Below are 12,644 nucleotides of genomic sequence, written 5' to 3' on the forward strand. Positions count from 1 at the left end.
TTGGCAAATCTTTGCCTGGAGTAAAGAGACAAGGTCAACAACAGCAAATTGAGGGTGAAATTTCCAAGGAAACAAGAACTGCCTTCACACGGTAACCGTATCACTAGCATGGCTCAAAATAAGTGCTGGGCCCCAAGGGGCTTAAAACAAATGGGAAAGATGAAGACGCATCAGGAAGGAATTCCCAAACTGCCATCATTCCAGCGAGACAGCGGGTGAATTTCCAAGTCGACATGTTTTCCTGGCCTGCCTGGACATGCCCCACTCGACACAGTAACCTACAATCACGCGTACGGTTCGCAAGCAACCACAGGCTATATCCACATATTTTTCAATCTAATATGAGCCCTGGGAGGGGATTAGTCACAGCCTAACAATAAAATGTCAAAAGTATAACAGGCTCACAAATCAGGGGGAATCAGTAGACAGAGAGCTGTGATGGGATTCACTGTCACTGCTGCAGGAAATAACAAACTCTCTGCAAGCTGCCTGCCCTTCTACACACTCACACTGTAGAGAGTAGAAGGCCATTACTGACTAATTTTGTTGTTAAGGTTGCCTTTGTGAGCCACAGAGGAACATGTGTTGGTGGACAGATTTACAACCCAGGAACACATTTAATGTATGTAAGTACACATGGTAAGTTCAAACACAACCCACTTGCAGCCTGTAATCCAGTTGGAATAGCACTTCCTATCATACAACTCTGCTGTCTTGCCAACATCACAGAACCAACAGTACTCAACAACAGGGTGTTATTATTGTTTTTTTTTTATCTCTAGTCAGTGGCACATCACATTATGCATGTGGATTTAATGTCCCTTGTTCAACCCCACAAAAAAACTGTAGCATGTTTTGTGAATTCCAGTGTATCAGAAATAAAATGTATGGATCACAGATGAAAAATCCTATATACGATGATGTATATAGTTATGTAGTGATGCTCACTCTTGCCCATTCACATGAATAACCTACCTTATACCTCCTATTATTCCACGCACTATGTTTATTTCTTTCCAGTGCTTTAACCTTTACTATGACATAGCTCAGCCTGATATCAAAGGCCATTACACATAGAGTAACACTATATTTCTGTTCCTGCTCTCCTGTGATTTACCTGACATGCATTTTCTTCTGGCACACAATCCCTATAAACTCTTGTAAGCCATTTGTTCCCTTTATGTTCATCCCCTCCCTCAGTCCTCTATTTCCTTCCCTTTTCTCAGCCAACCTTTCTGACGTCTCCCATCCACCTCGTTGTGTTTCTTACTTGTGAATCTTCTCTTTGCGAGAAGCTTCTCTGTTGTCCCATTGAGCACGAGGACTTGGAGGGCATATTCCTGACTGGAGTCCAGTCCTGCCACAGTAGCCCGGCCCCGTGTGGTGGTCAGCATCAGCTCTGGCTGTGGGACCTCTGGAAAAGAGGACAAGCATTTTGGTTGAGAAATGACTGTCTTGGTGTTGTGAGAGATTGAGTCTAAGAAGAAAGTCAGTTCCTGGCATCACACAATAGCAGAAGAAAGTCTGAAAAGTAATTAAAATAATTACAAAAGTACTTCCTTCATATAATTTCCAGTGATGTTTTGAGCCTTTTAGAGAAGCCAGACTGACAGAGATCAGAGGTTTTTTGACAGCTTTCTTTAATGTGCGTCTTCTGGCATTAGTTAGACTACCAAGCAAAATCATTTAAGGTTATCAGACAATGTAGTGCCAAAGAAATTCACACTTTTTGCTACTGCTTTGCAATTTCAAAAATAGTTTCCCACAATTCCCTCTCTTGTAGTCTGTGATCATCTCTCTAGTTTTGAAAGCTATGAGAGGCTATGACAAGATCAGACACCTGGCTCCTATATGCTGATTCATCTGATCTTGTTTATAACCCATCTACAGCAGATTTAATCATTACAATGAGTCATCATATGTAATCCAATTATTTGTATATAAAGAGTAAAGTAGCAGAGAGAAGCAACCCTGGCTGGTTCCCATGTTAACTTGCTTACAAAGAGTGTTTAACCACTTGCTTCCAGTTGCAAGAAGTTTTGTTCAAAGTTTCACATTATGTCATCATTGTAATGCTTAGATGTTCTTATAATAATTCAAAAATACAGAACAGCCTTAGTTGTCTTCTTGCTCTCACATCATTTGTCACAATTTATATTCAACTGCAGGCTCAGCTTCACTTTTTGCATTATAAATGTTATTTTATTGTTACAGAATATTTTTTTAAAAACACTACTAGATGATAAGTGATACAGTACAGATGGCCCTCCCTCTCCACAGTCCACTGGCCTTGGATGTCTAAGTCAGATCCGCTTCTGTGTTTTCCCGAGAGTTTAAGCTGCTTAAGTCAGCAATAAATAAGTGAACAAAAATGTCTAAATGTTCCAGCGTCATACTGCAGTAATCCTTTAGGTCTGACTGGAGTTATACTAGTTTGATAAGTCAGTGCCACAGTCCATTTTAAAAGAGGCATTTACCATATACTGTGATGTACAGCCTACTCCAACAGCCAAGTACCCTTCTAGATTATGCACACTTCTCTTAGTACTTGTTTGATTAGACTGAATGAAATCTTGGGAAATGTGAAGTGCATCTGTTAAACCTGAAGTAAATGAGTCTAAAATGAGTCAAACTGTATTCATATTTTTCCTGAAGCTAATAGCAGGAGAGTTTTAAGCAGCTTGCTGTGAAATTCATTTCTGCTCTATCTGGTCCTCAACATCTTTTTCTGTTCTATAATAATGATACACTGCTTCCTTGTCTGCCCTCAAAATCACAGACCTATGTTGCAACCTTCTGCAATTCTTTTTAATGGATTTCCCAGAATTCTACTGCCTAGCCCCTTTAATCTCATCAACACCACCCTCTTACTGCCCCCTGCCCCCTCCACCTCACAGACCCTACACCTCTAGGCACGACAAGTCTTGTGTTGGACTGAAATCATCTTCTAAGCCCCCCTCTCTCTCCCTCTCTTTCAGACCTGCCTGGGCTTAGCTGCACAGTGTGGAATGGGAGATAAGAAGGAGACAGAGAGAAAACAATGTTGAGGAAGAAGTTAGAGGGGAAGGAAAAATTGCAGATGTGAAGGAGGAGGGGAGGAGGAGGCTGCTGCATTCTTATCCAAACCATCACCTGTGAAGCAAGAGAGTTGTCACATTCATGGCATTCTGGATTACAGTGAGATGAAAGGCACTTTCACACTACATTTACATGCTGTTTCAGTTAGATTGGCAATCCATTTTATACCTCATATAGTACATGAATGACTTACACACTGTATCTGTAACTAAAGTGTGATTTACACTTAAGAAATGTAGGTACAACAGTGAGAACTGGGGTCCTTCACAACTGTGACTCCATTCATTTCACGTCAAAGCTCCAATGTTTTGCTACAATTTCCCTGCATGTGATAAAATAATAAGAGCTTCTACTAAATTTGTTGTTGGTGCAGATACATAAAAGCAAACCAACAGCAGAGCCAAAGAATGTGAGGGTTTTCTGGATGCGTTCCAATAACAAAATGAAAAACAATACATACAGCAATCATTCATTTCACCTGACTGCAATGGGTGTCGTAAAACCAAACAGCAATGTTATCCCTCTAAAGCTTTGCCTCTTTTCTAAGAGTGCATGCAAGAAACTTCATAAAGTATGATTATGCATATTTGATCCCAGTCAAACATTTTCAGTGTGACTCTGAAGAGTGATTCTACAACAGAAAAAAATAAAATTACTTCTAACCAAACAGGAAACATTTCCTTACTGTTCTGGTTATTATGTTGTAATTCGGAATATGCTGTAAGTCTCTGGGGAAATAAACTGTATATTGGCACTATTATAACTCTATAGTTATGAACTTTTGATTACTCAGATCAATAACTCAGATCAACTAAATCATTATATAGCACTGTAAGTAAGAGTGGGGAAGGGAGAAGAAGACAGGAGGCAGAAAATACAATAAAGGCTCTAAATTATAGCACTGCACTGCTGACTTGTCCAGCTGTGATCCATCACTATAAATGGATAGAAATTGCCAATAATTTTCTCTGTAAAAGCTATTATCTCAGAGCCTACTTACCTGGCAAATTACTTCTCACCTATAGAGACCTTAAGTGCCTCTAAGAATAAGGAGCTGCTATGAAAGCCTCCAAAAGTTAATCTAGCCTTTTGATGTTTTTATGCATCTTAAAATGAGAGTTACCACCTTTTTATCATTTGACTATAATAAAGAACCACTACATTCAGTTTTGCACAGGCCTGTGGGTCTGTGTTTAAAATAAAATATTCTTGCCCTCAAAACAGGTTTGCAGTACTGAATGGTCTTAACAGCAAGTGCATGCAGTTACAGTAAATTCTGAGGTGAAAACATCCACTGCTCCATGCACTGCACCACTCTACACAAAACTCAGACAAAACTTCTTTATTCTCTTGCTCTGCACACGGTGTCATTCTCATGCTGAAATACACACCAGTACTATGGCCACTTTTTTCCTTTGAGTGCTTGCTGCTCCTGGGTCAAAAAACAACATAACTTATCACTGCTATGCTGATGACATACAAATCTGTCACAGTCAATGATTCCTCTCAGCTTGTAAAATCAGAGACATGTTTACAGACATGACCTTTATAAGGTCAACATTTGGTCCAAAACACAGCCGCCAGTGTCGTCACATGATCTAAGAAATCACTTGTTCTGGTGTCTTTGCATCGGCTATCTTTACTGAGCTGATTTCAAAATCCTTCTGGTTACTCTGTATATACCACGGATGGGTTTTTTTTTTCCCTATTTCCCTGTTTTTCCTGTTTTCCCTTCCCTCATTAACTCTGCAGTATTTAAACCCTGGTCTTGTCTCCACTCATCACCAGATCTTTCTGTCATTCAGTGACATATTTACACTTTTGCCACCTTGTTGCTCAGTTTTTTGATTCCTTGTCTCTTTGTTTTTTTTCCCTGAGCTAACCCTGCTTCTCCTGTGCTCCAGGTCCCCGATTCCTCTCTCCTGCCTCCCTGTATCTCAAGCCACGCTCCACACATCAGCCAGTCTGCACCCCAGCCTCACCCACAACCTTAGCCTGCCTAATCCATCTGCCCTCTTCATCATCTTCCCCTTTTTTCATTTTGTAATAAACCCTTTTGAAACCTTGAACACTAGAGTCTATGTTCTACATTTGGGTCACTTTCCATCATTAGTTATAACAATCACATCCTTTACGTTCTCTTGATGCTGGCTATTCAACTGTTCCTTAAGAAAAACAATGTCTGTGGTAGAGCTTTTGCCAGTCACACTCTCTGTCTTCTTGTTTGACAAGGAGTAGTTTTCAGCACTTAAATACATCCAAGAAAGTCTCACCTGAGATGGGTCTCACTCGGACCTTGTAGCCCTGAATGGGTCCATCAGCCTCCTTCCATTTCATCTGCAGTCTGTCCTCAGACAGGACTGTCAGCTTAAGACGACCTTGATATTCAGAGACAAATGGAGGAGAAAACAAAAATAAATTCAGGTTTTGAAAATGTACAAGTGTCTGTGTTTCCCAGTCAAGGATTTGGGTCAAGAGAAAGAGGAGAGCATGACAGTTGCAGGCTTTTCAGAGATCAAAGAAACAAGCCCTCTCACTTCCTTCTCCCTAAATCAAATCCATCTCTTGTTTCGACTTCATCTACATAATTTCCAGCAGGGGTTTTCTAACAACAAGTGTCTTTCATGTTTCTATCCTCTCACCCTCCATCCATCCCTCTGTCCAGCTGCCTGTTCATCCATCAAAGCATGCCCTGTCCTCTCGTCTGGTATAGAAACAGGAACAGGACGCTGGTTGGGGACTGGAAGGTCATAGGTCATGTCAGAGGAACGTCACAGACTTACACTGTGTCAGGATTTTGTATGTGCTATGTGGCGGGGTAAAAGATGGAGAGGAAGATGAGGGGGTGAGGGGGAAAACGGAAGCAAATAAGACAAAGGAGTGTAGACATGAACATGAATCACAGAACTCTGCCTTCATCACTTATGTGGATGTATGACCCTAAGCAGTCAATAGATCTTTTTCTATCTGGCATGTATGTATTCATGTGTGAATGTGCATGTCTGTGTTTGTGTGTGTGTGTGACTGTATATTTGGGCCAGGGGCCTCTGGAGGCTCATTTTCTTGGGTGCCTTGCAGAGGATCACATAGGGTCTGATGGGGGTCAAGGTCTAACAGACCCACTAACAAAAACAACTTTTCCAGGCAGACGAGCGCATATGTAGACAAGCACAGTAGCTCTGTTGTACTTCCTGATTTGTGGGGTAAGAGCATCTGGTTTGTGACATTTTTTAGTTCAGCGCTGAAATAGTAAACCCTTTGAGTCTTTCTGATTTAATCCTTTTTTTTATTATTATTATTACTAAAAATGAACAAATATGCAGAGCATGTTTAATAAATATTTATTATTGACAAGGAAAACTCAAATTTTTAAATTAATCTGTCTATCTGTCTATCTAACAGAACACCTTTGGGATGTGGCAGAGCAAAAGATTTGCAGCCTCAATGTGCAGATGACAAATCTGCAGAAGTGATGCAATGCAGTCATGTCAACATGGAGCAGAATAAGAAAGGAATGTTTCCAACGTCTTGTGGAATCCATGCCACAAAGAACTGAGGTTGTTATAGGAGCAAATGGAGGCCCTACCCAGTATTAGTATGGTGATTCTAATAAAGTGCTCACTAGGTCTGTATGGCAATGTTTTGCAAATTATATTTTCCCTGCTTGAAACGTGCTATAGCAACAGCATATCAGCCATATTTTCAGTTATCCATCTCTCATGCTCAATCTAGCCTAGTCTACAGAGGCCATATGTTAGCTTTTGTCTTCGACACCATTGTTTAGAAGTGAGAAAAAGAACAATCTGTTTCATGGCAAACTAATACAAATACCTCTTATGTGATGAGAAACTGTAAATAATAAACTAAACTAAGCTAAATGGTAAACATTATATATAAACTATTATGGTGAAGATCAGACCATAAATGCTTGTTTTAAAATAGATAAAATGATTGACTTGTGTGAGAAGTTATGACATTGTGTTTGCTAACATTGGCGAAACACAGAGTATAGTGTAGGCAGCTAACAAGCTACCAATGCTTGCAGTATGTCTCCTTACTAAAAAAGAATAAGGCTGTGCCAATTCTACATTACAATTAATTTTCATAACATTTCACAATTATTTTTTGAGATTTTATGGCACTACGTTTACTAACATTATTGGTTATGGTAAAACATTTGATATTTTTTGGGACATGGCTAGCTAACCAGATACTATTCCTAACAGTATGCCTCATTACAAAAAAGAGCGAGGCTATTCTTTACTTCTACTTAAAAAAAAAAAAAACAGAACATGAAGTAGTTGCTTTGTGTCAGTACTACAATTTTATCAGTTGCAATGTTAGCTACATTTAGTAACTAAATGATATTTTCAACCACATGCTATAATACAACACAGTTTTTCTCCCTGTGAGGAGCCTGCTTGCATGCTGTACTACTTCAGCCCATCATCTCTAGCTGTGTGTGTAACATGCTGTCCTTTCAATAGTAATCAGAGGGCTATACTGGTCATGAATGGCACTCTACCTTGGCCATGGACCCCTGGGGACAGCAGCAGGAGGACACTGAGCAGGTAACACAGCATTAGCCACAAAGATGATGATGATGATGAAGCGAGGAGGTGAGGAGCCATGAGACAGGTAGAGCCTGGAAACACGAAAAGCAAAGGTATTAATATTTCATTATGATATATAACACTAGTGCCATTTGTATTGATATAATATTGATATAATTAATTTATCACATATAAAGTTAAGTCAAGTGACTTGGCTGGTGTGTGAAACTCTAGTATCTCCCCTTGATCAACAGAAAAATCATCAGCAACAAATCTGAGTTGTTACTGAAGTAATTCTTAAAGCAAACATTTGTTTTCAGAATCATTTGGTCCAGCTTGTCATGCAAAGATTTGCTGTTTTCCCTTCTTTTCCATGAGAGCAAACAAAAATCTGAATATGTCAACAAATGATAAAATAAAGAGAATAATTTGCAAATCAATCATCATTCAAATAATAAAATACTGGCTGACATTGTTCTTTTCTGGAAAGATTGGTGGCTTTTGAATTGGTTTCATGTCAACACAACAGTTGGCAAGAAAGAAAAATTGGGGGGAAAAGGCACAATATTTGTTTCTTTACCTGGCACCAACAAATCCTGTCACCTTTTCCCATGGGAACTCTTTTATGGCTGACTCAGACTACAGGTGCTTCAGTGTTTGTCTCCATTACAGACCCTCAAACTTCACACAGCTAATGACATGCACAGGGCTGTAATATTAACAAACACACAGCCCAGCAGACGTCATAAAACCCACACACCTCTGTCTGAGACAGCCGACATTTAGCAGTATACAAAATGTACACTAAAATGTAATGCCTTAAACTAATTCTGGATCCTTTGACTGCACAAATTACATTACTAGAATGTTTTAATGCTGATTGTCTGATGAATAGAAAAATATTATTTATAATTTACAACAAAGTTAAGAGCCTTGAGAGCCATTGTTTTCACCCTGCTACAATACATCTGTATACAAACATCCTAACTAGATATAATTTGCATTTGGGAGTCATAAATCAAAAAGTTAAATGACCACAGCTCATTTTATAAGGCCTGACTTCAATAAAATAAAGCTAAATGTAGTCTATCTCTTGTCTGTCTTGAAATACACTGGGAGTAGGAACAGTAGAAAATTTATATAAGATGTGTAGGCAGGTGCTCTTTCGAAAACAAGGGCAAAAACTCTGACATTGTTCTTTATGAATAAGAACACTGTTCAACAGCATGCAGGCTGAACAAAGCTACAATTAACTGACTGATGGTTCAGCTATTATATAGGCATTCACAGACCACTGACTGTGCATGAGAGAAGAGCTTAGAAAAAATGAAATTATCCAGGGTTATTTAGTAAAGTGGAGGTTGCCACTGATGGCATAATGCGCTGACCTGAAGAACCTCAATATTAAGCACATATCAGAATACAGAATCATTTCTATTGATGGTGGTAGTCAAGTTTATTTTTTTGTTAGTGTTGAATCTATTTCATTTCACAATGAGACCTGGCTTTATTTACAGTATTTGTTTAATTCATATTTTAATGAGCTTCTGTCAGAGCTTACTACTTTAGATGTACGTCATGATTAGACAGGCCACCACTGAAGACAGTGTAAGGAAAACTTCCAGCCTGCCTAAAGGCTTTTCAGACCACTTGATTTACAGACATCATGTGCAGTATGTGACGTGACTGTGGTGCTCTTTTTGTATGTTTTCCCATGTTTCATGTGCCTGCTTGTCTGACTGTTGTGTGAATGTCCGAGTTTATACTTGAGTCATAAGTCATGCATACCTGTCTGCCTGCCTGTCAGACACAGAGGAAAAGATGAGTATTGTTATGCAATACACCGGTGGATCGACATGCAGAGAGGAAAGAGTCAGTCTACTGGGGATAAAATCAAACTGCAGTGATTTCTATTATTTGTGGAACTGTCTACAATATAGTGGGACTAAAATGGCCTCAAGTCAATATTATCATTCACATATTGATTTACTGCCCTCAGAGTGACCTCACAAGGAAAAAAATGACCACCACAAAACGGCCTGAACTCTAGTTAACCCAGCAAGTATCCAGGTGGCCTGCTGATGAAGGGATGGAAAAAAATGTGCAACACTGGACTTCAGAAATCTGATTTTATTTCAAGTTCAATTAAGTTGAAAATTGGTTTTAGCTGACTTAAGAACTACCATATACTGTAATATGAAAGTGATGTTACATAGACACTCACTCCTAACTGCTTAAGCAACATCACTTTATGTCCCTCCATGTAGCATTTAGAAACATTGTATATACATTAACTAAATGGTCTGTAACATACTACAATGACGTTGCAAGTAAGTCCACTACTCTAAGTCTTCCTGTAGTAACCCAAAAGTGAACGGTGATGTAGCCTATGACCAAATGAGAAAATGACAATGATAAAAACATAATACTATAACATAATATTATAACAATACCTAATATTTCTTCACAGGAAATGTTGTACTTGCTGAAAAATATCATAAATTAATAAGCACTAAAAGTGTTCTAAGAGATACTTGCTCTATAGGTTATAGAACCACTGCTTGAAGGGTTTTTTTTTACTGCTTATAAATGCTAAAAAAGAGGGACTGCAATTAGCTGCTAATCGCCGTGTTTATTGTCACAGCGAACAACACAACTGCGTTACTGCGGACATTAGCATGTATAATAACGTCAATGCGTATAATGCAAGAAAATGTAATAAAACTGATTTAAATCAATAATAAGTATGTGCTGACAGTTATTTTTAATGTATGTATTTAGCAAAGTTGAAAGTACCACCTGTGTCCGCTAGCGTAAAAACGTTTATTTTTCACCACAGTTTGGAACAACAGACGGCAACTAGACTTTGAAGATAAACCCCATCTCACTCCTTAAGTTGAGAGACCTCATGAACATAAGAACTGTGCGAAGTGACGATGATACAACAAGGTTTTTCGCCATCTTAGAGCAGCCAGGTGAGGTCTTACCTGGCTGTTTGGTGAGTCCAGGTTATTCCTTCAGACAGGCTCCGCGCAGCATACCAAAGGTGGGATGTCAATACGCGCCAGTTCCGCTAAACTGTGAAGCCAGCTCCCTTCATCAGGTCCTATCTGGACTCCTCTGGGGTGAAATCCGAGAAGCACGGCCCTCCTGCTGCTTTAGCATGGGCGTGGTGCTCCGGAGAAAACTATAAAAACCTCTACAGACGAAACAAGTCAAGCACAAGTACACACTATATTGACCTGACGTGCTATAATACCTGTCCTATAGGAACTCAGCGGTCCTGTACCATTTATAAGATCTGTATCCTTTTACTATTGATCTATTAACTTCTGTCACTGGTTTGACAAAAGATTTCTGTAGGTGTTAAATGTAGTGAACACGTTGGACTGAAAAACAATGGCTTGCGGAAAACACAAGTTTATCTTAGGCGCTTATTTTCCATGAGAACTGCATTAGTGTATGATTAAATTTCCAAACAGGTATGTTGGGACGTGACCATCCTCGGAGGATAATCTGCATGAGTGTAAATGCTGGCAGGTCAACCAGGTGCAGGGTGTGTATTTGTGTAACAAAGTGTGAGCACAAACATGAAAACCTACTTAGAGCAAAGACAACACCTTTAAGTCAGAGACAACAACTGAAGGTTACAATTATACAACAACACAACAATATTTCAACTGTGGGCATTTTGCAGAGGAAGTAAGGGTACACAGATTTCAGTGCTCTTGGTAAAACTGGTTCCAGCTTTAAATGGAGGAGTACTTGATTAGTAGTACATTAGATTAGAACCAGACCTGAGACCTGTGCTGCAGAACCACAGTTAACCAAGTTAAGTGTAAATAAACTCAATTACCTTGATGACAACTCAAGTTAGCATGGCATCTTTACTCATGAGTAAATGTAATCAAATGGATGGACAGGATTGCAATAAAATCTAACCTGGTAAGGAAGAAGGAGAAAGATATGACATTTGAGTTATTCTAGAATTAAATATTCTAGTTTTACTTTTCACTTTATTTTACAACATATTGCAGCAATGCTGCATTTTTACAGAAAATCATGACCAAAAAAACAAACATTCAAAGAGGTTTAAATTCTTAAATGGCTTAAAACATCAGTTCTTCAGCTACATAATCACTGATGTAATCATGATGGATTTTGACAATAGCAAGTAGTCTTCTTGACTCTGATATCAACAAAGGCACATTAAGGTATAGTCATTCCATCATTTGTAATAGTGACTCTGGTTGGAAACCACTGATGTTAGATTCAACAGTTTCCAGCCCTGCAGCACAGTTAATTCTTCATGTTCAGTTAGAGCAAGACACTTGATTAAAAAAGATCAGATGGATCAGAAAGATGTTGAGAGGGTCTTTACGCCAACAAACCTGACCTTTGTAATGGTGCAGTACACATCTGTTTTACTCTGAGGACTTCATGTCTGGGATCTGAGTCATGGCTTGGTATCATAGTCATATATAGGGCTTTATGATTTATGGCTCAAACACTGGTTTCATCAAATTAGTCAGTCGCCAAAAATTCATCTGTTAATTTTGATGATCGATTAATCATTCAAGTCATTTTTAAGCAGATATACCAAACATTCCCTATTTTCTCAAAAAGCTTCTGAAATGTGAGGACTTGCTGCTTTTATTTGTCTGGGTGATGGTAACCAAATATCTAGGAGTTTTGGACTGGAAGTTTTGATGGGCAGTTTTCATTTTTCCTCACATTTTTTAAGACCAAGCAATTATTAATTAGTCATGAAAATAACCTGCAGATTTATTTGTAATGATAACTGTTGCAGCCCTACAGAACTCATTGATTTCATATCTGCATCAAACTGTATGTTAGCTTTGATAAATCAGCCCACAAAGAAGAACAGCAATGCCATCTGCAAAAATAGGGATCTGCGGAGCTACATAACACATGTACTATTAGTCATCGCCTTTACACAAAATAACTTAAGGAATTTTTGGGAATTAGACTATGTACTTGAGGGAAAGAAAT

The 12,644-nt window shown here is 38.8% G+C and overlaps 1 protein-coding gene across 2 annotated transcripts in view; it reads right to left on the minus strand.

Moving 5' to 3' along the window:
- LOC108884763 (collagen alpha-1(XX) chain) overlaps positions 1–11,454 on the minus strand; it is a 33,406-nt gene extending 21,952 nt beyond the window's left edge. For both annotated transcript variants that reach the window (XM_018678855.2, XM_018678840.2), the window contains exons 1-4: positions 10,619–11,454; positions 7,604–7,723; positions 5,352–5,456; positions 1,271–1,414 (exon numbers count right to left, since the gene is read on the minus strand). In XM_018678855.2, the coding sequence (XP_018534371.1) occupies positions 1,271–1,414; positions 5,352–5,456; positions 7,604–7,709 (355 nt within the window). In that variant the 5' untranslated portion in view covers positions 7,710–7,723; positions 10,619–11,454. The remainder of the gene's footprint in view (positions 1–1,270; positions 1,415–5,351; positions 5,457–7,603; positions 7,724–10,618) is intronic.
- Positions 11,455–12,644: the final 1,190 nt, after the last annotated feature.

Source organism: Lates calcarifer, linkage group LG6 (genome assembly GCF_001640805.2).
Source record: "Lates calcarifer isolate ASB-BC8 linkage group LG6, TLL_Latcal_v3, whole genome shotgun sequence".
Classification (NCBI taxonomy): domain Eukaryota; kingdom Metazoa; phylum Chordata; class Actinopteri; family Centropomidae; genus Lates; species Lates calcarifer.